General features: G+C 42.8%; 2 protein-coding genes across 3 annotated transcripts; one reads left to right on the top strand and one right to left on the bottom strand.

Moving 5' to 3' along the window:
* Window positions 1–3: 3 nt before the first annotated feature.
* Window positions 4–10,892, bottom strand: cd36 (CD36 molecule (thrombospondin receptor)). The gene is made up of 13 exons (XM_046378465.1): window positions 10,768–10,892; window positions 5,281–5,624; window positions 4,789–4,949; window positions 4,470–4,614; window positions 3,383–3,532; window positions 3,166–3,257; window positions 2,925–2,974; window positions 2,720–2,789; window positions 2,241–2,428; window positions 2,005–2,123; window positions 1,825–1,898; window positions 1,391–1,445; window positions 4–1,284 (listed from the first exon to the last, which is right to left on the bottom strand). The coding sequence occupies exons 2-13, from the start codon at window positions 5,401–5,403 to the stop codon at window positions 1,105–1,107; spliced, it is 1,407 nt and encodes a 468-aa protein (XP_046234421.1). The 5' UTR covers window positions 5,404–5,624; window positions 10,768–10,892; the 3' UTR covers window positions 4–1,104.
* gnai1 (guanine nucleotide binding protein (G protein), alpha inhibiting activity polypeptide 1) lies at window positions 9,077–23,749 on the top strand. 2 transcript variants are annotated; one of them, XR_006842140.1, is made up of 9 exons: window positions 9,077–9,544; window positions 17,239–17,281; window positions 18,217–18,358; window positions 18,780–18,937; window positions 20,173–20,301; window positions 20,807–20,936; window positions 21,044–21,197; window positions 21,759–22,037; window positions 22,222–22,541. XR_006842140.1 is itself a non-coding variant. In XM_046378466.1 (9 exons), exons 1-8 carry the CDS (start codon window positions 9,427–9,429, stop codon window positions 21,947–21,949), a joined length of 1,065 nt encoding a protein of 354 aa, XP_046234422.1. In that variant the 5' UTR covers window positions 9,078–9,426; the 3' UTR covers window positions 21,950–21,985; window positions 22,493–23,749. The 2 variants fall into 2 exon arrangements, 1 of the variants encoding a protein (XP_046234422.1); XM_046378466.1 differs by having other exon boundaries at window positions 9,078–9,544; window positions 21,759–21,985; window positions 22,493–23,749.
* The last annotated feature ends 957 nt before the right edge of the window (window positions 23,750–24,706 follow it).

Here is a 24,706-nt window from a genome sequence, read left to right as displayed (position 1 = left end):
TAGAAAAACTAGTTTTGGTTTTATTGAGGGTTATGTTTCCACATCTTTTTGCTTAGCTAACATGCTAATGACCGTAGCTTCCTTTTTACCATAAGGAGTGATATTGATCTCCTCATCTGGCTTGTGACAAATCAAGTGAATGAGCGTATTTTCCAAAACTATTTCTCAGAAGATTATCACAGTGTGTGAATTTTGACAGCAGATGCTTAAGAAAGTCCAGCTTTTCAAACTTCCGTCCTGAATTTCAAAGGCTGGTGGTACCTGAGATACCCCAAGTTTCCAAATTGCGCCATCTCAAGGAAAATGTGTAAGACTTGCTTGCTTTAATCACAGTGAAGAACCCCCTTATATGTGTGACATGTTAAATTCAGGCCAAATAGTAAAATAAAAGACACTCAGGGGGCTGCCGAGAGTCATTTAAAACCCATAAAATCGAAGAGAGGCTTCCTGCTGGGCATAAATCCTGCTTTCTCACCAAGCAAACCATTCATAACCACAGCAATATCATACCCAAGTTCATTTTTACTACTCTTTTTGATTTATGGGCCACTCAATGCAAAGAGGAAAGCAAATCATTTTGCTGCAGTGTGCACAATGCGGAGGTTTGTTCCAGCAGCGCAACAAACTACGGACGGGAACGCTAGCCGGTTTTGAACAACCTAATGCAAGAATTAAGACACCAAATGAAAATCTCCTTTTCAGCTTTTGTATTTGTTCTCAACACAGTTCAGCAAAAGATACGATAAGTTATTAGATTCATGTACATTTTATTTTATAGGATGTCAAGCAAAGTCATTTCTGCTCAGTGCGGATTGATAGCCTGACAGTTAAGAGGAGTCTCCATTTGCGCTCCCTCGAGAAATCCCTGACCGAGTTAAAGTTAGGGTGATTGCAATTAAATCGATACTTGGCAAAGTAATTCAGCTCTTGAGCTTTACAAAATCACAGTATTTCCCCCCATATCAAAGGAGGTACGATATTATAAATAACACTGAAATTACAAAAAAGTGCAAGTCTATATGAAATTGGTTTGATGTCCCATAGCAGCTTAAATACACTATGCCCTGCGATTCACACACAGCAGACTCTTCGACATGATTCACTTCACCCATACTTTTGTTGAGAGCGCTGAGAATTCCTGCACACCAAGCAGCTAATGAGACACGGGATGAAGATGGCCAGACCTATGCCCAGCAGTGTCCACTGAATTGTCTTCAACATATCCATGCGGGAGAAGAGCTCCTTCTTAAACATGTCTGCCGTTTCATCATCCAGTGCAGCCGTCTGTTTACATAGATGAAGATAGAAAAAGAAGTAGTGATCGATTACAGGGATTCCCAAGCTAGCAGACTATAGACGTCAGAGCTGCATGGCTCCTTTTTCATCTTACCTCATTCATCCAAACAATGGGGAATATGGTATAATCCTTGACTTTCTTTAACACCCTGCAGTGAAAGAGTTCATTACTTGCCATTCAGTTCATTCTGTACGTTAAGCTACAACCAGCAGCAGGTAAGCTTAGCAGTTAGCCTTGCAGTCCACATGAAGCTGACAAAATAGTTTAATAATAATAAAATAATAAATAAAAGAAAACTACAATCTGCCATTTCTCAACAGTTGTTGTACAAACTAAAGAAACAAGATCTTTGTTTGTGTTTGTGATAGCAGATTACATTGCCTCTGAGGAGAGCCAAGTCAGCTGTTTCTCCCCTTTTAAGTTTTATATAATGCTAAGCTAAGATCAGCTAACCAGCAGCTGGCTGTAGCTTTACATGTACCGTGTAGACATGAGTGGTGACACATTTCCCCAAACGTCCAACTTACGTGATGATCTGTGATGGTCCATACATCATATTCACTTGAATTCTCTTGGCAAACCTCAAGGTGAACCCAGTTGTCTGATGGAAAAATACCACAAAAAATAAATAAACAAATACAAAAGAGCATCAGAGTTGCAATTCCTCAAAGCCAGAAATCATAGAGAGAAATTTCAAAAGTTCTTACAGGTTCCACATCCAGGTAGGTGAAATGATGCTCCTCGTTGGGATGGAGGCCCTGCACATTCTCATGCAGTTCGGCATTGCCATACAGGAAGTGGGGCAGAGAGATGTAGATGGGTTTATCTGTTTAGAAGAAGGGGAGACAGGACAATTTAAACTTGCCAAGTGGCTGAGCAGAATGACAGAAGGAAGTGGATGCCCTCACTTCCTATTGGTTCTACACAACAAATGCACACTGACTTCCTGTACAGGTGCTGATGTCCAGTACTCCAGCCATGGTGCAGTTCTTGGTGACCACCGGATCTGTGCAGTAACACTGGTTGTCTGGGTTGACAGAAGGTGCGGCCAGGATGTTTGGCTGCAAGGTGTAGCGGTATACTTCAATCCCTTTCAGATCTAGGCTCTCCTCAAAGCCAGCTGACACAGATCTGAAGTCAAAACCACACAGAGATCAGTTCAAAAGTCTTCCAGCAAATGCCCCCTTGTGTGCCCAGTTGTCTTTGACTTAACCAAGGAACTCAATTCTAGTATGAGCTTATAATTTTGGTATTGGAAAGCTCTGACCTCTAGTGGTTATTGAGGAGAGTCCATGGTTGCACTTCTTAAATTGAGATTTTAAATTTCCCGCCGTTGACACTTAATGGCCCACTTAATGTTGGCAAAACGCAGTCAGACTAAACCAAATGAAAATGCTCCCATAAACTGACGCTGTTCATCACCTGCAGATATCTGATGAGAAGAAATAGAGATCCTTGCTCTTGTCCACAAAGGGACGGAACGATGAAGCATCTGAAAGAGGGAGGGAGAAGAAATCGGGTGTGAAAGGTGACTCAAGTGCGCTTAGAGCTGAAAAAGTGCATTAAAAGACGATGATTTGGGGAAAAAAAACCCAAAAAGTTATGTGCATTGCTGCAGGAGCCACACCTGTCCCATTGAGCATGTCACAGTACGTGTTGTTCCAGAAAGGTAAAGTCCTATCAGGCACAGAATAAACTTGTCAGGTATGCACGACTTGATTTTCAAAATATGCAATTCTCACTTTTTTTAAAAGAAAAATCCTTAAAACCTGATTTTAACAACCTAAAATTTCACAGTTAAAAACCAAAACAAAACTTTTAACTGTCAAAATCCATAGAGACTGATTAAAAGTCCACTCTTTACTCACCTTTCTCCCTTCCACTTCTCAATTTTTCCCACCTTTGAGATGTCCTCCTTTCCACTGTTGACAGTGTAGCTGCCATCATAGGTACCATTGTACTAGAGAAAATACATTTCATTTCATAAATCAACAAAACCTTGTCATTTAACCATTTAAATGGATAAATCATCTCTGCTAGGTATATTATGTGGTACTGTATGTGCCATGATGTCACTTTACTCACAGGTACAAATAGGCCCATTGGTATTTTCAGTAGGGGGTCTGTGTAACCCCACAGCAGTTCCTTGACTGTACGCCGCTGGAACAGGGAGGACTTGCTTAATTGTATTAGCATCTCCAAAATATGATGATCCTGAAATACTGTATAGCCACCCTAAAACAAAAATCAGAAACATTTATCTTTATATTTAGGAAAATCTCAGCATAAATTTCTTCAGTGACGGTGTCAGTTGTAAAAGGCAGTCGTATTACTTCATATTGGCACGGAAAACTGCTGTGTACAGCAGAGATAAGCCCGAAAATAAGCCTCTTTTATGACCGCTAACAACGTAATTACTTACAGACAAAACAAAATGCTTTTACACGCTAATCATTTGAGCCTTATCAAAGTTTGAAATGAAGGAGTATACCAACATGTTCTCACTGCCATTTACTCAAATACAGCACCTGGCGCTCTTCTTACCCCTCCAGCGTCACTTTTTCATCAAGTTAGCAATAACAAATGTGCAACATTCATGACATGATATGACTTTTGGACTGTGATTAACGCTGTGGAATGGTTGCAGGCTTAGGCACAAAAAAACTGCTTGGTTTGCTTCAGGAATAAAAATCATCATCAAAGCAAAACAACCCACATTACATTATTCTCAAGAGAAGGCAGACATCTCTACAGCTGATATCTCAGAAACTCTGCAACTCACACCAAAACAATGTAGATGGATAAACAGCACTGCAGGTAAGAGGAACAATATGTATTTTAAATTTTGGGGGGGGGGGGGGGGGGGGGTGGGTTGTCTCCTTTAACTTGCCCCAACAAAACTTTTTATTTTTAGTTTGATACCTCTTCATGAAACTAGTCTTCACGATACAGTACACTGGTATCCAACCTGACAGTCGGGCCACAAGATAAATCCGACGGGTCCCAGATGATGAATGGCATCGGACGCAAGAAAAAAATCTGCTGTACTTCTGTTGCATCAATTACTATCTAATCTTTGCTTCTGAAATGTTTTATCATAGACGGTCATCAGGCATCACCACAGTAACCATTCAAATCGGGAATCACCGCACTGCAGTGGGGTGACACTCACAGCCACAGCCAGGTTGAGGGAGGTGACCTCGTCTTCCTCTGATCCCACTGACATGGATGGCTCAAAGATGGCGCCCAGGGGCACCAGGAAGGAGACAGTTTGATCAGCGTGGAATGTGATGTTCTCTTTGGGAAGATATCTTGTCCTGAAGGGGGAGAAAGTCTTTCTTTGGTTTCTTACTGTCAAAACTTAATCTCATTCGAAGATCACATGACATCAGATTAATGTAATGAACACTTTTGTTTCTGCCCTCTGTGGGTTTCAAAATCTTAAGCCAGCCATCAAAATGATAGAAAAGAGGTGAACAAATCAACCTTACCTATACGTGTAAGGTCCTTTTTCTAATACCATTGGAATTGCGCCATGCTGCAAAACCTCCATCGGGTTTGCCACGTCAAAGAACCAGAACTGTCTGTACACCGCCGCTCCTGCGGACACCCAGTTGTCATAAGCTGTCGTTCCAGGCTCAATGACGGCTTCCTAAACCCCGCAGACACACAGACAGTCTATTTTTAACATGCCTCAAGACTGCCAGCAGGCCAGCCACCCCACTGATACAGTGAAATGGATGCTGTGTTCTTAAAAAGGTCTGAACGGTTCACATTTTTGCATACAGACGCTGCTCAAACACAAGACACTCTTTGCTTTCTGCACAGCTTCTTGGTTACCAGATAAAGCAGCTTTCTAGAATGCATGCATCTTGTCTCTCCTGATTCACCTTGATCTCAGTGTACACACACTCACACACACACACATTCACACCCTCTGTCACTCTCTTTGCTCCACCTCAAGGGTGAAACCGAGCACATACCTTCTCCACTGTCTTCTTAATGATGCTGTTCCCCACTGGGATAAGGATGACTCCCACGGTGGCTACCACCGCCCCAAACACAGCTCCGGCTATCAGCCCGCACCTTCTGCTGCAGCATCCCATGGTGGTGTGCGTTTCCCTCAGTCCGACTGTCCTTCTGCCTGCCTGGCAGCCTGATCTCCTTCTGTCTCTGTGTTTGTGGCGTGTGCTAGTACTCGCAGCTTGTCTGTGTTTGTGTCCCAGCAGCGGCAGCAGCACAGGCAGGCTGTACCATCAGAGGAGCTGACAGAGTAGCTGAGGCCAGGTAAAGGTACAGACACGTCAAGGAGGAGTCCAGGGACCTCCTATAAATGAAGTTGTATAATAGCAAGGTAGGTTTAAGGTTCAGCTGAGAGATGTCCCCCTCCGGATAATTAGTGTGCCTTATCTGACCAGGAAATAATGGCTACAGCAGGCTGAGGAGAAAGGTTGGAAGGGACATTGGCATGCAGGAGTTGGTGAATAGGAGTGGTAGTGCATAAAGTGTTTTTTTGCTGAATTCTAATACTTAGTAGTTGTGAGATAAAACCATCTGTACTTGCCATAGACTTGAATCTTGGTTTATGAAGATTTGTCAGGATGTCAGAGAGCAGTTCATGACACCCAGTGACGTGAAAGACAGCCTTGGCAGATATTTCATTCTGATCATATTCTTTGCTGTTCTGTTTCTTATCTATCCTTCTCTATCTGTTTATCTCACTTGTCCTCTCCAGTGTCTGCACATCCCAGCTACGAGATTAGCAGAAACAGAAAAGGAGTGGAACGTATCAGTTATGTAGTATATTCTCATTGTGCCGAGACAGTTAAAAAGAAAGCTTATCTGTATTTGTGGTTGTGTGATTTCATGGGGGATATTAAAAAGAATTGCCCTTTATCTCTCTCAACGATATACTTATCTTGATTCCTTATTATGATCCAAATGAGGTCCGAGCTGCATGGGGTTTTGGAAACCAAATCAGCGGCAGTACAAAACCAGTTGTGCACACATTGACTGAAGGACACAGTCATCAATCATTAATCGATTTGAGATTTGAAAGTGACGAACCAGAATCAAAAAATATGAAAAGGATTTCCCAACATTATTCGTCATTTTTCTCCACCTCCCCAGTTTGTAATGCAGGCTTTTTGTTCTAAATATCAGTCCCAAACCATTGTGAGTCTGATGACATCATTATGACATCATTTTCTTTTCTTTTTTTGCCTCAGAAAATGCTTCCCAAATCACAGTCTGCGCTGCACTCCCTGAGACAAGTGAACTGGTGGAGTGTCTCTTACAGCAGTGTATGGTGCTGTGCTGCAGGGCTGGTCATGTAGCATTCCCTGCTCATATACAGAATACTGCTTTACAGTATTTACAGCACAGCAAAGTTGCGCATCATCACCACTGGAGGGCAGCACCACCATTCCCTCACAGCTCACGGCCTGGCCAGTCTCTTCCTGTCCAAACACTCTCGTCAAAACAGGTTGAGTCTCACCTGACGGATTTGACTTTTGATCCTGAAAGTACAACTCCAACAGCAACGACATCTGAACTGAAACACATCATCAGTGATAATGTTTATGTGAGTCTGTTTTGTTTTGTGGTTTTTTTATGTCTAAAACATTGTTTTGGATTGCGTTGCACTTGACCACCAAAGCAAATCTTTTTGGCTGAGTCCATTTAGTCTCCTCCATTTCTTTAAAAGATATAAGGGCCTATTTGACCTACTATATGTTTGGAGTGTGGCAATGCACTTCTTGTAGCGACTGCAACAAAACAGCAAGCAACATTTGGAAAAGAGAGCACTGAAAATATTCCCAAGCTGCAGTAACACCCGTCTCTGCTGTGCCTCGACAGAAAGATCAGTCCACTGGTCAAAGACGAAAGAGGCGTAAATGCTGTGTTTAGTAACTGTCCTGTCCAATCACGTGAAAGAAACAGACATGTGACAGCTTCTTTGGAAACAATTAATCAATTTCTCATGATTATTTCAGGGTTTAAAAATGTTTTATTGTCATTTCTAGTGTGGTTTTTAATAGATTTAGTAAGTTTGATTTTGGTAAATGAAACTAATTCCCGTATCTCTGCTCCTTCAGGATAAATGTGTGCTTAACAAAGCTGATTTTTTTATTTATTTTTTGTTGTTGTTGTTGTTGTTTGTGGAATGATGATCAAGTACAATCTGGGAAGTTATTTTCTGACTCCTGATAGAAGTAGAAATATACATAAGCATTGTTCATAATAGGAACACTGTCCTTTTCAAAAAAAATAACATGAACACACTCCATGTCTGTGGTGTTTTCTGTGTCGGACAACATGACATAACCTTTTTTGCCTTCGGTATACGCACTCTGGCTCTTTCTGTCTCAAGCCTGGAGATGGCCTGGATGAAAAATAAGGAAACCTCCGGCCAGTTTAGGATAAGAATAGAAAGGTCAGCACCACAAATTTGCATGTCCTACTCCCAAAAAGCCACATTTGAAATGAAAATTACATGGAAAGGCAGGGAAGTTCACACCGGAGGGACTTGTGTGGAAAATTTTAAAGTGAACGCCAACAACCTTTAAACTGGCTGCTGACTTTGAAGACTCACACATGACTTTGTCTGACAGGCTAAATTATTTAAACCACAAACAATGGTTATGTACAGCTGACTGCCTCAGTTAGAGGTTTGGTTCCCATGGGAACAATACATGCTGGAAGTGTAGCCTACACAGTTACTGTGCAGCCTAAACAGGTAATGTAATGTGATCAGAGAAGTATTTGTAAATGTGTAAATATATATATATGAATATATGATATATTTTAATATAGCTCGTTATAGTTCAGCTCATTATTGAAACTTACAAGGTAAATGAGTGTTATATTTATTGTATATCAAAATGAAACGCACAAGCTATAGTTTATAATCTGAAAATGATATGAGGTTTTTTTGGGGGGGGTGTTGCACTGCGTAAAGTTAAGGTTGTGCGGGTTTGAAATGCGTCCAGCTCTCAAGAAGTTTCCGGTTTAGGGGTCTATCTTCAAAATAAAGGTATCAGAATATCAAATTGTAACTGAGTTTTCACACCAACCAAATGGAAGCTCATCTTCATGTTTGATATTAGGAAAAAGGTAAACATATTCATGACCTGTAAGAACCTCAAATAACAGGCTCAATCATTCACTGAAAGCAACATAACAATGCCTCTTTGATTATTATTACAATAGCCTGATATATGCCTGTCTTATGTAATATAAACATGCAGGCCTGCACTTCAGCAGTAGCATTTTCATTGATTACAAAATACCAGCGTGTCCAGGTGATCTATACTTTAGAGGCAGGACATTTTACGACAGACAGTAAAGTGCTCCTTTGTTTTCATTTGTAAGCACAGTTCGGACCTTTTAAACAACACTGTGAAAAGCTGACAGAGGACCTTGGGCTTCTGACAATAGGCAGCAGATGGATGACAAATAGAAAGAAAGAGAGAATGACACGCAACAAAGATCCCCTGACGGAATCAAACACAGGACACTGTGGTTACAGTATCACAGTCTTGATTGTTATTGTATCGGTGCATATAATGAAATTGGTATGAAATGACAATCCTTGATGCTCCATGTTAAGCCACGGTTACCTGATTACCCAGTTTAGTATAGAACAGTCAGTAAAACAAAAAGTCAGAACATAATGCAGAACGTTTGTCTTTTCTTAGAGTTTGTGGAAATTACACCTTTATTGTGAAGAGTCATGACGGAAGTGCGATTGTTGTTGCTTGCGGAACTCGCCTCGCTGCTCTTCCCCAGTCGTATCTATACATACAATACTGGCAGTCGCCGCCGCAACGAATGGAGGCGAACTGGTGGAAGAGACATTGCCGAGGAATTGTTTCGCTGTCAAAATAGCTTTCCGTCGAACACGAGCAGGATTTTAAACCGAAAATATTTCCGAAGAACCGCCGCACCATTTTTTGAAAAGTCCGCATCGCTTCCCTTTTTTCTTCCTCCGTACAGATCGATTGCCTGTCATTTAAAAAAAGGGCGTGTGTGCGGGGTGAAGGCAGTTTTAACCATTTAATGTGGGTATATATGGTATTTTAGACATTTTTTTCCACACCATCTGGGTCTGAAGGACACAGTCGAGGATGGGATGCACACTGAGCACAGAGGACAAGGCGGCGGTGGAGCGCAGCAAAATGATCGACAGGAATCTGCGGGACGACGGGGAGAAGGCAGCCAGGGAGGTCAAGCTGCTGCTTCTCGGTAAGGAAGGAGGAGGAGGAGGAGGAGAAGATGATGATGACTCGGTCGGTGGACGAACTTCCCTGTGTGTTCGCCCACAGCTGTGTTACATTAACATCAAAAAGCACATTAGCGTTGTTTGATTTTCGTTGTCAGGTTAATAATTGTCAGTCAAAGCTGGTGTCAGTCACGGAGTTTTAATTTCGCATCGCTAGCACACTCCTCTCCCTGCTAGCTTCAGCTCAACTGTCAACCCTGAAACGCGACCAAAACCTTATTTCTAAACGGCAGGGAGGAGGGGGGATAAAATGCGAAATACGAAACGTTACTAGCCAAAGAGAAATCAAAAACATGGCGTCCGTTTACGTTTTAATTGAGGGTTTCAGCCGGTTTGCTTAAATGTTGTAGCCACGTTAAGCTACATGGCAAGTTTTTTTTCTTCCTCCCTCCGTTGTGGGCTTTTGATGCTTTAGCTGCACTCAGTCGCCTCTGTGGACCGTTTGTGCTCTAAATCCTTTCAACAATGAGACATTTCCTCTCGTCTGGTTCAGTGCAGTGCAGTGAAAATAGGCCTCTGGCTCAATGGGGGCCCAGGCCTGACTGGATGTGACTGAAAACTTTGTTGAGTCCAGTCATTTTGAAATGTTGAAAGGCTCAACCGTCAGGACGGGCTGAAGGGATTGTTGCTTCTCTCTATTATCTTTATTATCTACACTTTTCCTGTACAGTTTTCTTTTGCTCACATGAAGTTCAAGGATAAAGGAAAACATCCATACAGGAGGTGTCTGAAAAGGCCAATCATCTTGTGCAATAAACTCAGGAAATTTCAACAATGAAGCAGGAAAATTTTCATTACAAGCCTCTTAACATGGGATTAAAATGGTGTAGATTTAAACTGAATCGCAGTCCATCTACCTGAATAACTGAGCAGTATGGTGTGATGCTGAAGCAGGGATAGTCCCTTCACGACCCCGTCACGGGCTTCAGTCGTGGGCCGTGACCTTTGTGTGCCACACTGTTTTCTCTTCATGTGTGCACCGAAGGCTGTTATTTTGGTAAACTGACATGATGAACCACAAGAATGTATTATGAAGAGCACGGTACACACACTGAAGTCTCTTATACTGCATTATTGTAATTTTGTGCATTCAGGCCATGTGTTTTGTCATGTCTCCTGCGTGCACAATTATGTGAACTGCTTGCATTTAGGAGCCAGCCGTGTGTAAAGTAATGGCATTACTTACATGTGGGGAAACACTGTTATCCATGTAAATAGAGACCGCAGGTGAAAGACTTTTCCATCAATGCCCTTGCTTTGGGAAATGTTGACATGCACACACATGGTATGTGGGTTACCAGGACACAAAGTCTGAAGGCAGTATCGATATGAAGTAAACACCTGGCAGAGTGCACACAATAAGAGCTTTTAGTGGCACATTTGTGTAAGCTAGAGAAGAATAAACACTCCCTCCAGTTTTTTGCTTAGTGTAGCAAGACGTTTCCTTTATTTTATTTCCTCCATTTCTTGGCACACGTACGACATTCGATGTGGTGTCAGTGTGCTTGTGTTTTAATAAACATTGCACATATTTTCTCGCTCAAAGGTAGACCGCATTCCTCAGGTGCTTGGAGGCCAGATGGGGCTTGCTGGTTGAAAGCAAGCAAGTTAGGTCAAGTTTCTGCTAAGCCAGAGTAGGGTGGAATACGAGTTCTCATCAGCTCTTGATCCAGACCTCGCGGCACTAGTTTGACCACTCTCTGTTTCTTGTGGAATAGCCTTCATGAAGGTTGCGTGCCAGGTCGTGTGCCCACCCCCACGCGCCCCCCACCCTCCCCACGTGTGGCTGTTTTGGCACGATTCCTCTGCCATTTGTGTGTCTGATCCACTCAGCGTGACGGACTCATCCGGTTACTGCCCGAAGTGACACACAGACAGGCTGGAGAAAGGAGAGGAGTGGCCGTAAAATGAGAACTCTGCTAATGACTGAAGCATTAAAAATGAAAAAGCTCCGCTGCAGAGAAACACGGGGGTGCATGAGTTCGGAGTTTGAGTTGTTTACCTTGTGGATAAACAGTCGGTGAAAATATACTGCTTGCAGTTGCTGAGTCGCAGGCAATTCTGGAGTATTTTTTTCTTAAAACACACCCTGTCAGCAAAGATAAAAAGTCAAAAAACATGTGGCTTGGAAGGAAAAGGATGGCAGTGCTGTGTGGATGCATTGTAAGCTACGAGAAGAAAAGTCTTTTGTGTATCCCACGAAGGCGACCTCGACCAAATGTGTATTATATCTGTGTATACAGCAGACCTCCGATGGTTTGGTGAGCTTCAGCTTCATGTGGTCACCACCTGGTTCTCCAGCACTGTCTTTAAATGTTAACCAGGAGCTTGTGCGCGCTCCCAGTCAGTGCCGTGAAATCATTACGCTGACGTAAAATCCTCAATTTGCATGAAAAATGATTGCAGTTTCTGTGAGTGTGCAGGCAGACTCAGGTGTCTTTTGTAGCGAGAGGGAATGTGATCTTTTTTTTTTCCCTCCTGAACATATTTCTCATTTAGCTCTCATTTTATTTCCATCATCTCCAGGAACCAATTATCCTGCTATTCATATCTACATGTTAAAATAGATTACAATCTCCTCAACCTAATTACTCTTTCTATAGCTGTCGTGCAACTGTGGGAAGATTTTATTAATAATCCAGTGTTTCCCCTGTATCAGAGAGCTTCAGATATTTGGGCCTGAATTTCGGATGTTTAGGGTAGACGTCTCTCCATGTGGTATCAGACAGAGTGCATTCATAATTTACTCTTCTTGGGAAGCTTTTATTGCACTTACAGTAACATAATGAGCTGTTGTCAGCTTATTTTCACTTCGCAAGTCTCTCCCCTGCTTTGCTGTGTATGTGTATGTGTGTGTCTGTGTAGTGTAGCTAAGCTAGCTAGTTAGGGTAACACTTAATGAGGCTAATTTCCAAACAGGCTAATTACTGACAATGACACTACAGCAGTGCAATAAATACACTTAACATTAACTAGACAGTGCAATATAATACAGAGAGAGTCAAGTTATTGTGCTGCATGATCCTTATAGCAATAAAATTTGTTTTAAAGGATTTACATTGTCGGTGACATAGCAGAGAGGACGAGTGGAAGGAGAAGGGAGCAGAAACAAACATTTCAAAGTAAATGTCGCTGAACATAAATAGTTTTTAACATGTATGGATTCACAGCATAGCATAAATAACAAGGCAGATGGTAAGGGAAACGCTAGCGTCTGTCTAGTCTGACTCACAGGAAGTAGACTGCCTAAGTCCCTCGCCTTCCACTATCTGTGTGTTAACGTGCAGTGTTTGTCGCTGCCGAGCAAACTGCAAACAGCACCGTGAAAATGACGAGTTTTGATGAAGATTTGCATTTTGCAGTAATGCAGGCCTCCTTGGTTCTTTTGTGGGGATTTTGCCATTTTATTGCCAGGGTTCACTTCTCCATGTGCAAATGTTCCACATAAAACAAGTCACCCCACAGCACTATTTTGCAAAGATACCGTCGCTGCGTCCTGGGCTTCGTGCTGCCCAAGACGATTGTGATTGGTTTTAATGGAATACAAAGAGTGTTTAGTCCCCTGCATCATAATGACATCGGTACACACATACTGAATTTGACTACTGCATTTATCCCATCCTTAGTCGAACACACACATGCAAAGTGTTGAGGTCAGATTATGGGACACAAGCTTCTCTGAATTTTGCTATTGTTCTTTGTTTAATGTTTTCCATACTTTTCAAAGCAGCGTAACCAGTATTTGCCAAACATGTAGTGCAGTTTGAACGTGTAACTCATCTTATGGTCGAAATGGGGCCCTTGGCAATAAACACAGACAGTCAGATTAGTTAAACTGTTCACATTCCTTTATCACTGGAAGCATCACTGGACATCCCTGTAGATAGTTCGCCCTGTGCCAGTGTGTGTGTGGGAAACAATCTTTTAGCTATCGACCGCTTGTTGGCAGATCGATCCCCGTGGTCATTTCCCCTGGTGGGTAGTGCTGCTCGGAGGCTCCTGGAATCCTTCATGAGTGACTCATACTTAAACCCCCCCCCCACCAACACACACACACCGAAAGGAGAGGGGAGAAAAAGAGGAACTGGATTGTGAGTGAGAGGAACAATAAATCATAAAGGAAAAATGACTGTAGGGGACGAAGAGATTGTAAAAGAGGAAGAAGGGTGAATGTAATGGAGTAAGAGTGGAAAACAGAGAGAGAGGGAGAAGGGGGGGATGGATGGCGTTAGGCTCACGCTGCTAATGTGGCATCACTAATGTGGTTAGCACATTGTGCCAAACTTCATAAGCCCTACTCAAGTCCTTGGACTTCTCAACTAAAAGGAGACTTGTAGGACTGGCAGCCTGGCCCCTATAAACCTCGTGAGCCCACAGAAGTATTTCTTCATTCCACTGGTCATTGGTTTGAACTACAGTGAATGAGGAGCGTTAGAAAGAGACAGTTTTACTCCTTAACTTTGGTTGGAATGCACAGGCGCCCTGCAAATTCTCCAAGGCAATTAATTAGCAGCCGCGAACGGCTTATCTATAGATGGAGAAGGCCAGCCATTTAAATCACATTCATCTTCGTGCTGATGTTGTTATAAAATGTCCTTCGTCCTCGTCGCCTTCATATTTAGGGGAAGATCAACCAGCAGGAGCTCCAAGAGGAAAGATGTGTTTGCGGTTGGTGGATAGAAACGGCTCTGTTCTCTGTGGGTAGAAGAGGAAGAAAAAGCCTCCATTTTAACTGGAAGGGTGAGCTGGGATTTTCCTAAAATAGTTTGAACCGCTAGAAACAGAAACCAGCTGCTCCAGTGGTTTTAGTCCATGGCTGTGCTGGGGTGGGTGTATCAAAGCTGTGGGTGTGTAACATGACTCTGCATGAGGGCTGATAGGTCAGGCCTGTGGTACTGTGTAACCCTTAAAGGTCTGTGTGTGTGTGTGTGTGAGAGAGAGAATCAGGAAGCCTCTGTGTTTTGTATTCCTCAGGCTTAGAGGCTGACAAGATCCACACCCTAATGATATCACTGGCGATGAAAGGCCAGAGCCAAGTCGTTTACGTAAACACATAGCTCACGTCTCACTGATTATAATGGGGACTTGGGTGCTAAATGTATGGTATTCGTCCAGTTTTCACCATTGGAATGCTTTGTATTAGTGGGCAGACTAGTTATCATAGCAGTTGTGCTGCAGGTTTCAGTTTCTCTAAGCTACTGCTGTCTTTCTGTGAGGGTTTCTGTATTATGAACAGCAGCGGCAGATGATTTCTCTGACACAACTTTTTCACAAGTCCGGTACACTCACACGGTGACTCATTGACCGTCACCGTTTATTCTGTCTTTGTGATCACAATGTCTTTAGTGTTTCTCAACCAGTTTGATGCACCACATCACTTCTGCTTTTATCAGCTGCAGACTTTAAAGAGCTGTTCAGTCAGAGGTCATCAGAATGAGCACATGACACATAAGTCTAAATGGTCCTGTTATTTTCCTGAACTTTAGGGAAATTATTTTCAGTGCAATAGAAAGCTGCAACAGTTATTTTCATAATCACTTAACCTGGCTAGTTTTTTGTCCTAGTTGACATTTTCAAATGTGTTTTAAATCGATATTCAGTTTTCTGTGATGTGAAAGAGACAAAAGCAGCAGATTGTCACATCTGAGCATCTAAAATCAGGAACTGTTTGGCATTTTTGCGAGATAAAAGCCTAGAAATGTTAACAAGTTATCAGAAAAGTTGCCAATTATTATTTTTCTGTTGACTGACTAATCGCGGCAGCTCTGGACGTGTTGTCTTTGTATTCTCTGCTTCGATAAACCTGTTAGTAAAGTACTTTTTCTTCTGGCTAACAAAGTCAGGAAAAGTCATAGAAACCACAGATAATTCACATTACTAGCAGTCAGCTGAAATTTTCCTTTTTAAGGCAGCTGCTTTTAACTTCAGTCTGAGCTCATAGCCTGTCTGAAGTGGATTCTCATGCGTCTCACATTGAGAGCCACTGCGTTGATATGTGAAGTGTCTTTGGCATGATGAAAACGGCTCTTGGGCAAGCCGAGGGCTGCAACTGTGCCAGCTCACCGGCCGGCTGAGCCCAGCGGAGCCCAGCGAAGCAGGCTATGTGTGCTGGTCCCACGAGGATTCACGCAGCCAGTGTTTGGCCTCGGAGCACAGGGAGCCGCCACTGTACCGTCACCCCCTCCCCCCAGGGCGCTCCAGCACCCGAGTGGTGACACGTAATTAAAATAATGTGTCCTCAGGTGGATCTCATCCAATTATACTGAAGGTGAAGTGCCAAGGGCTGTACTATCGGCATGCAGTTATTACTGGGGGAAAGTTTGGAGGAATTCACACAGATAGTGTGCACACTGCAGCGGGATGCAGTGTGTTAAATTTTTAAAATTAACACTGTTACTGACAGCTGTACAACTGCTGTAAAAAACATGTAATGTTTTTGCAACATCAAGGAAAGTAGAAGTAGATTAGGCAGATGATTTATTATGCAAGAGTAAACATCTTGTCTCCGCTGACAGCATCACAAGGCAACACATCACAGTAGATTTCATGGTGTGATTCCACTTCCCCTTTTTCTGTTGTTTCTAGAGCTGAGAGAGAAGCTCACGGTGTTTACTCTGGGCATAGCTGCTCTCGAGTGGGTAGACAAATCTTCCCTAGTGGAAGAGGAGCACTACGTCAATGACAACTGGTCATTTGTATCGTGAGGACATTGAATGCACATTAGTAGATCTGAAGTAGTTTATGGTCACACCCATTAGAGGGCAAGACTCTAATGAATGTGGTTTATCAGAACATCACAGCTGGCTTTGATTAGTAAAAGAAAAAAAAATAATTAAAGGGCACTGACTGGGCCATGGGGACTGCAAGTACAGAAAAAGAGCAGCAGATGCATAATACATTATGGTCTTAGGTGGAAGCCAACGTGTGACACACACACACACACGCACACATGCGCCCTCACAACCACAAAGCCTCCTCAGGTGACTGTGGCCTCACACTGTAGATGTCCTGGATATAACAAGAGCTGTTGCCATGGCACTGTGACGTTTGAGAGATCCGCAAAGCGAAAGCCGACACTCTGATTCCCTTTATGCTCGCCCCATCTCCCCCCCTCCACCTCCGCTCTTTTCATCACTGCATTGTTTCAGCGACGTGGCACCATGTTCTTTGGCACTTAACAGTCAATAATAATCCATTTTAGCATCAGTTGTGCACCACGTCAAGGCCAAGAGCCCTGATGATGTGAAGTTTTTGATGATGAAAACACACACTTGGCTTATGCAGTGTTGGATTCATGTTGGCAGAGGCCGAACCAGAGGTTTGAAGACTCCTTTTAACTTAAACACTAAAGTGATGAGCAGACCTCAAGTCACACATGAACACTCACACTCTCGTGTCTCAGTTCTCCTTCGGCTGAGGTGGTTGTGCTCTGGTTTCAGTTTCATTTTCATGGTTCCTCGTGATGCACTTTGGCCAAATCAGGTCACTGAATAAAGCCATGCAAGTGCTCTTAAAAAGATGCAAATAAATGAAGGAAGCTGTTTGATTTAAGCTAAGTTAAAATGGATAAGAAAAATCATTTGTTTTGTTGCAGGCAGCATTAACCGGTTGAAATGTCCACGCTCTGTAATGAACCTCTTTTTCGCCTCTTTTCCAGGTGCTGGTGAATCGGGGAAAAGTACGATTGTCAAGCAGATGAAGTGAGTTCATTTCACCACCGTTGCATCTTATCATTCTGCATGCTGAACAATCAAAGCGAAACTTTTGTTCTTCTTCTTTCAGTGAGAAAGAAGAAGAACAATGGGTAATATTATGCTCTGTGATGCATGTGTACCATTCATAATGGATCATGAAGAGAACTCAGTCAAGTACATTAATATACACTATTTATCATGCTGTGTGTGTCCTGCATGTAAATTATATTTTTCATAAACATCCTCGTGGATGCACTCATCAGACAGCAGACATACACGTGTGGGATGCGGGCAGGTGTACAGCTGTGATATTGCTTTTGGGTCTTAACCTGTGAAGGATGTGCAGGGCAGTGACAACACAGCTCATGGAGAAATCTTATTTCACTCGCAGTGAACAGTCATAAATCCTCTGGGAAAGCGTTGTGCTGTGAGATGTCACGGCACAGTATCTGCCTGACCTGAGGACAGTATACACCACACAACCCTGACTCAAAAAATGTTGGGATATTGTGTAAAACGTTAAGAAAACAGAATGTGTTCGTTAATAATTTTACATTCATATGCATTCGGCTTTTATCCCAAGTAACTCACACAGCTGTGCAAAGAGTCCTTGACTTAAGCAGCCGGGAATGAGGGGCACAGAGATCAAAGCCGCTGTGGCCTGACAGTATTTCTGCACACAATACGATGAGCATGTAAGGTCGTAGTATTAAAAGAGATATCGAAAGAGAGCTGAGCAGGAAAATAAGTCATTTCTGAGAAAGTTAAAAACGAGGAGATTCAGTGGAGAGTGTTGGTCATGAAAAGATGAGTTTTGTGTCTCTGATGGTTGCATTTCAGAACAGTTTGGTTGCTGTCATTTGTCTCCGTATCAGGCAAGTTTTTGCAAAGCTGGAAAATGGCTTGACTCCTGACCTTATTTGACCCCCGTTTTTCTGCAGGATCATCCACGAGGCGGGCTACTCAGAAGAGGAGTGCAAGCAGTACAAGGCTGTGGTCTACAGCAACACCATCCAGTCCATCATTGCCATCATCAGAGCCATGGGGCGCCTCAAGATCGACTTTGGCGATGCTGCAAGAGCTGTGAGTGTCAGGGGGAGAGGAGTATAATTTGGTGGGTTTAGAGTACAAAATTGAGTTGTGGTGTTGGAAAACAAGCAGGCACTAAGTTTGAATAGTCTGTCAGCAAAATCTCTTGGAAAAGTAGCCTTTGCTTTGACTGTAATTTCAGAGGTCTGTTCGGGTTGTCTACAAGTCAAATTAGATGCATTGTTTTTTAGCAATTCTACTGTGAGAAGTGTCCCTGTTTGCACACAAGTATAGATGAGAAAAGGGAAGGAAATGGGAGAGTAAATTATTTTGATCAGCAGCTGTCTCTAAAATGTCCTTCTAACCTTGTGACTGGGGTTTCAGCTCAGTAGCAGATTTACATTAACTTTAATGGTGGTGTAATGACTTTGACTGCTGATTTGCGAGGTTGACATCCCTGTGACTGCTCTCCCAGGATGATGCACGGCAGCTGTTTGTGCTGGCTGGCTCAGCAGAGGAAGGCTTCATGACAGGAGAGCTGGCCGGTGTCATCAAGCGGCTGTGGAAGGACGGAGGCGTTCAAGCCTGCTTCAGCCGCTCTCGCGAATATCAGCTGAACGACTCGGCGGCATAGTGAGTCACACACACACACACACACACACTCACACAAACAAACAACCAAGGTAACAGTTGCAGGGTTCACCAAAATTGTGAGTCATCCACTGAAAAGCTTCATCGGTCCTCCACACGCCGGTTTATGTCAACAGCTGTTAATGACAAAGCCTTCCACATAGGTTGACCAGAGGCCCAAATTATAGCCAATCAGCTGCAAACAAACAGAAAGCTGCAGCCACAACTTGACAAAGACGAGCCGCCAGCCTTCAAGTACACTCAGAGAACAGAAAGCTACGGTAGCGTGCATCTGTCTGGACTTTTATACTGTCAATATTTGCCCTTCTCTACCAAGCCTGAAGAGCAGTGGCTGGAAAGACTTTGACCTTTTGCGCCTCAGCACAGGAACATTTGCCACATGCTTAAAAACAAATGCAGAGAAAAGCTTTTCCCCGAACAGCCTGAATCTTTTATATATTGTGAAAGAGCCCTTGCAGTTGAAACAAGTGATGTCATCACCAGGCAGCTCCTGTGTGTTGTTGAGTGGGGGGAAGCATTTGCTTTGTTTATCTGCTGCAGAGCGAACACCAGTGTTTACGTCACAGGCCCAGGGAGCAGTTGTCGGCCATTTTCTGATTGCTTTCTTTAATCCTGCTGTCCAGGGGCTTTTTGTGAATAAGAAACACCATTGCTAAACTTTTTGTGTGTGTGTGTGTGTTTTTTTTTTCTTGTCCTAATACCTTGCAAGACAAACAAAAGGCTTGTTTGACAGGGAGATTACTTGTGTTTGTCTGCTAGCAATGAGAGGTCACTAATCTCTTTCCCTTGTAATTTATCAAAAATAACCTTGAGCTATTAGCTTGGGTCATAAAATGAGATTGTAGGTTCACTTTATGCGTGACATCCTGTGCAAAGCCAGCATATGTGTCCAAAAAAAATGACACCGGATATCAAAGCTGCATACAGCAACACTAAGGCCAGACTCCATGCTGCCTCATCGTCCTCACTGTCCAAATCGTGTGGTCATCTGATACTTGCTGAGCTCATTTTCTTGTAAAATGTTGCTTTGCAAAGGAGTTAAATGTTTGACTTGTTGTCAGCTTGAATTATGAAATCCAACCTGGTTTTGTTGGTTCAACTGACATTAGCAATCCTGACACTTGATACCTCTAACACATTTTCTCCCACTTGTTTCCCCTCCTGCTCTCATTCTCACTCCTTTGCTTTTGCTCCTTTTCTTTGTGTCCTCCTCTCAGCTACTTGAATGATTTGGACAGGATATCCCAGGCCACCTACATACCGACTCAGCAGGATGTCCTGAGGACCCGAGTCAAGACCACAGGCATTGTGGAGACACACTTCACATTCAAGGACCTGCACTTCAAGTGAGAACTTCCTCACTGTAACAACTGGGCTTGTGCTCAAAGTGTTTTACGCGATGGCTTAATTAGCTTCCCTTCCTGTCCCGTCACTGACTCATTCACTCCCATAGAAATTCCCTTTGTACATGTACAGCTGTAAATTGTGACACAGCCTGTGAAGGTGGTGTAAGCATCAGCGGTGACTCAGAAACAGGAAGTGGGGGAAGCAGGCGTGATGTCATGATACCAGACATTTGATAGCTGATGCCAGCATCATTGAAATTCATACTGTAGAGAATAGAGAGGAATACTAATGTATTAATCATTTTTTTTTGTAAATCATTCTTGTGCCTTTAAAACCACAGTACTTCCAGATAGATTGAATAGCTAGTAATAAAAACAATATGTAGATACCTGTTTTGAGACTTCAGTATAATTGGATGAGATCCACCTGAGGACACCTGTTTTACAGTGGAAAGAAAACAATAACAGGACAATTTTTAATTCTCGACTTCTTTCCTCCCCCCAGAATGTTTGATGTTGGCGGTCAGAGGTCTGAGAGGAAGAAGTGGATCCATTGCTTCGAGGGTGTGACCGCCATCATCTTCTGCGTGGCCCTCAGCGACTATGACCTGGTGCTGGCTGAGGACGAGGAGATGGTGAGTGCTCGGTCTAAGGACAGGTTTCCGTTCAGCATCTCTCCAAGTTTATGGATCAGTGAGCAGAGCGAAATGATCAGCATCGCCTCCCTTTTTTGCCCCCTTAGAACCGAATGCACGAGAGTATGAAGCTGTTCGACAGCATCTGTAACAACAAGTGGTTCACGGACACCTCCATCATTCTCTTCCTCAACAAGAAGGACCTGTTTGAAGAGAAGATCAAGAAGAGTCCTCTTACCATCTGCTACCCAGAATACGCTGGTAAGACTGGCATCATTTTGCAGAAAAGGGTCTGGTTACCTTCTTTTCATTTAAAAACATTTATTTTTACAAATAAGCCATGAAAATCTGCTAATGGGGATTGCTTTAAAACTTGCTTATGAAGTCAAATACGTACATTCTGCTGTTAAAAATGGACAGTTATAAAGCTGTATTTTAATAAAAATTTGGGAAATAGTCGTGCTTTATTTGACATCATTATCAGACTACAGGCTACAATCAGCAGGCAGTTAGCTTAGCTTAGCTTAGCAACTGGAAAAGGGGAAACTGTCAGCCTGGTGCCATCCAAAGTTAGCAAATCCTGTCTACCAGAACTTTAAAGCTCACTAAAGGTTGTGGAGGGTTTTGTGACCAATTTCTTCGTGTTAATGAGCAAGTCTTGTCCAACTATTCCTTTAAGCACGCAGCCTTGATCTGTACCCACATGAGGACAAGAAGTCACACAGATATTACCTCCATCTTTTACAAGTACAAGCAGAGTGGAAGCCCAGCCTGTGTCGTGACTTCCTGACTCTTAAATTCCTGCTCCTCGTCCTTTTCTAGGCTCCAACACGTACGAGGAAGCGGCTGCCTACATTCAGTGTCAGTTCGAGGACCTGAACAAGAGGAAGGACACCAAGGAGATTTACACCCACTTCACCTGCGCCACAGACACCAAGAATGTGCAGTTTGTCTTTGACGCCGTCACCGACGTCATCATCAAGAACAACCTGAAAGACTGTGGTCTCTTCTGAGGATAATGACAATGAAGATGACAGCCTTTTTTCTTGGTAAGTCATCATCACCATCCCTCCTTAATCCAACAACGAGAACCCCGCCAAGGTCCGCACCCTTTTTTCCTGACTCACACATGTGTGAGCCAGGAAAAAGAGATGGAAGGGAAAGCATCAGGGTGCAGTGGGAGCTACTGAGGAAACCATGTGGTCCTGGTTTAAGTGTGTGCCTGAATTCTGGCTTTTCTCTTCCAAATGTGCTTAACAAATTGGCTTCAATGGTTTGTTTCCAGAGCTTAACCATTCAGAATTATGCAGGAGCCATAGCTGGAGCTGACCACAAAGATGCAGCGTAATCCATCATAATCAAATGAATAATTTAATCACTTCCACTGAAATCGGTGCCTTCTTCTGTCAGAGGCTTAAATACATTTTCTGCACCATTTAGATGTTGGTGAAACGATGGAGCTCTCCAAAAGCTTTCTTTTGAAGGACCCACACTCGTCCATCCTCCTTCCTCAATTCTTTCATGTTTTTTTCTCTGTCCTCTTGTGTCTTCCTCAGGCAGTGGAGCCAGTTTATTGTGCATCTTTGGTGGGGAAGATGAGAAGAGTTGGGAGGATCAGTCGAGGACCAGTGCTGTACTATATGCCACTTTTAACAGCTTTATTTATGTTTTTGTCTTGGAACATTTTGAACTAGCGTTTCGACATTTGTGTAAGATGTTTGTATCATTGTAAAAGCGTCACCGCAAAACTTTTCCGCACATTTTATTAATTTTTGTTTTTTCTTTTAAATTTACTTCCTATTTTGTTTCTAATTTTTGGAGGAGATCACATTCTTGGTGTCCCTTCTGCCGCTGTCTCTGGAAAAGGAAAACTTTGCTGTTGATGGAAATGCTTCTTTTCTTCCTTCCCTACAACCAAAAGGGAAGAAAAGAGGTACAACTTTGAGTCCAGTTTGTTGGTACTTGTGCCTTCGCATGCCTTTTACTGCGGTCGTAGTCCCAATGCTTGTTCTGTTGCCTGCTGAATTGTTCTAAACATTAAGAGGTAAACTGTTTTCATATGTTAGTGTCCCTGCTAATCTTCTATGTGCACACCACTGAGCTATCAGGAGGAGGAAGTTTTCTCTCTGGTCTAAAGGTACATGGGTCTCCATGGTGACCAACATGTAGCCTCCACAATCCCCTACACCCGTCCTCCCACCCGCCATGACAATGGAAGGCCTACTGGCCAATCACGCAGTACAATACTGAGATGTATATTGTTACATTTACCCCAAAGATCTGGGGTTCTGGTTTTTAAACAGTGTACAAAATATCCATTTTTCCCAACCATTCAGAAAATGGTTAGTTGAGGCAGTGAGCTTATAATGCGCTCAAGTGTTGAAAGTACAAATACCAGAGTTAGGCACATTTTAATGTATATTTTAATGTATTTGGAGGAGAGTTTTGGTTTTGAAGGAGTGGAAAAAGTGAACCACAGAAAAGATGGTTGTAAAGGTGGGGATGTAGTCTGAAATGTTTTAAGGTTCAGACTCAGTTCTTGGATCCTGTCTAGTGATGATTTGAGAGTCAGAGGTGTTGCTCAAGGATCCATGAAGGCTTTCATTCAGGTGATGGAAACTAAGATGGTCAAGGGAGCCTGGTCTGTCATTTTTAGATCAGTACGACTTTGCCAAGTGATAAATGCGGTCCTGGATCTGTTCATATAAAGAAACTGCCACAACTGTCAATGTATGTGTATGTTCTCCGCGGATGGAGAATCTTTGTAGACTCATCTCCCTTATTTTGCTAATAAAAACCATTTACAAACCAAATGGAGTTGCTGTATCATTAACCATCTTCAGTTAATGAAGCATTTTTACAACAATGAAAGCTGAATAACCGCACCATCAGTTAGCTGCTAAAGCATAAAGCAGGATGAGTTTGTTTTATTTGCTGCCCTTACCAGTGTGTTACAGCTGTCCTTCAGAAGCCACGCTGCTATCACCCACTCTCCTGTGCCATATATATGTGCAAAGATCATTTTTTTGCATCCCAAATGTAAAATATACTTGATTTAAAGATGTTTTATCGGTAACAAGTCGTGGCCTGATGCCTCTGCAGTCGTGTGCTCGGACTGTGTGCCACGCTGCATCATCGTGAAGGGCGAGCTTGCCGCACAGAGCAGGCACTGTTATGCATCCCATCTGAAGCGTTGTACCTTGTTATCTCCAAACAGGGAGTCCCACAAAGGCAATTAGAGACGATATTGTCAGCTCTACACACAACCTCCATCACATTGGTATTCCTTTGTGGCCTTTTGAGTCTCAATTATTTGCAGCAGAACTCGATACAAAGGATTGTCAAGATGAAAATTGATCATGGCTGAACATTTGGCTGTGCTGAAAAGGTTGACTTGCGTGTACTGATAAACAAGCCACCTTTATCTTATTTTCCTGTTTGCTCGTTGTTGTAATGAAATGCAATGTAGGCAGTCTCCACACCCCGATGTCTATCTTTTATGTGTCACCCTCACACAATTTGCAATGTAAATGTGCTATGACAAGCCTGTGAATAGCATTAGTCATGGGTTCCCTCTCTAACAATATCTCTTCAGAAATTGGAAGGCACGATTATTAGGTATCAAGGTAATTTTTCCTGTATAACATTAAAAATCAAAGTTTAAAATGATTATTTAATGATTATAAATTATGCAAATTATTACGCAAGTTTGTGTCTTGGTGAATGTTAGCTGCAACAAGATGGTGATGATAATATGGGCAACATTAAAT

Source organism: Scatophagus argus, chromosome 22 (assembly GCF_020382885.2).
Source record: "Scatophagus argus isolate fScaArg1 chromosome 22, fScaArg1.pri, whole genome shotgun sequence".
NCBI classification, from domain to species: domain Eukaryota; kingdom Metazoa; phylum Chordata; class Actinopteri; family Scatophagidae; genus Scatophagus; species Scatophagus argus.
Note: the sequence above shows the minus strand (reverse complement) of the source record. Positions and strands in the feature narration are given on the sequence as shown.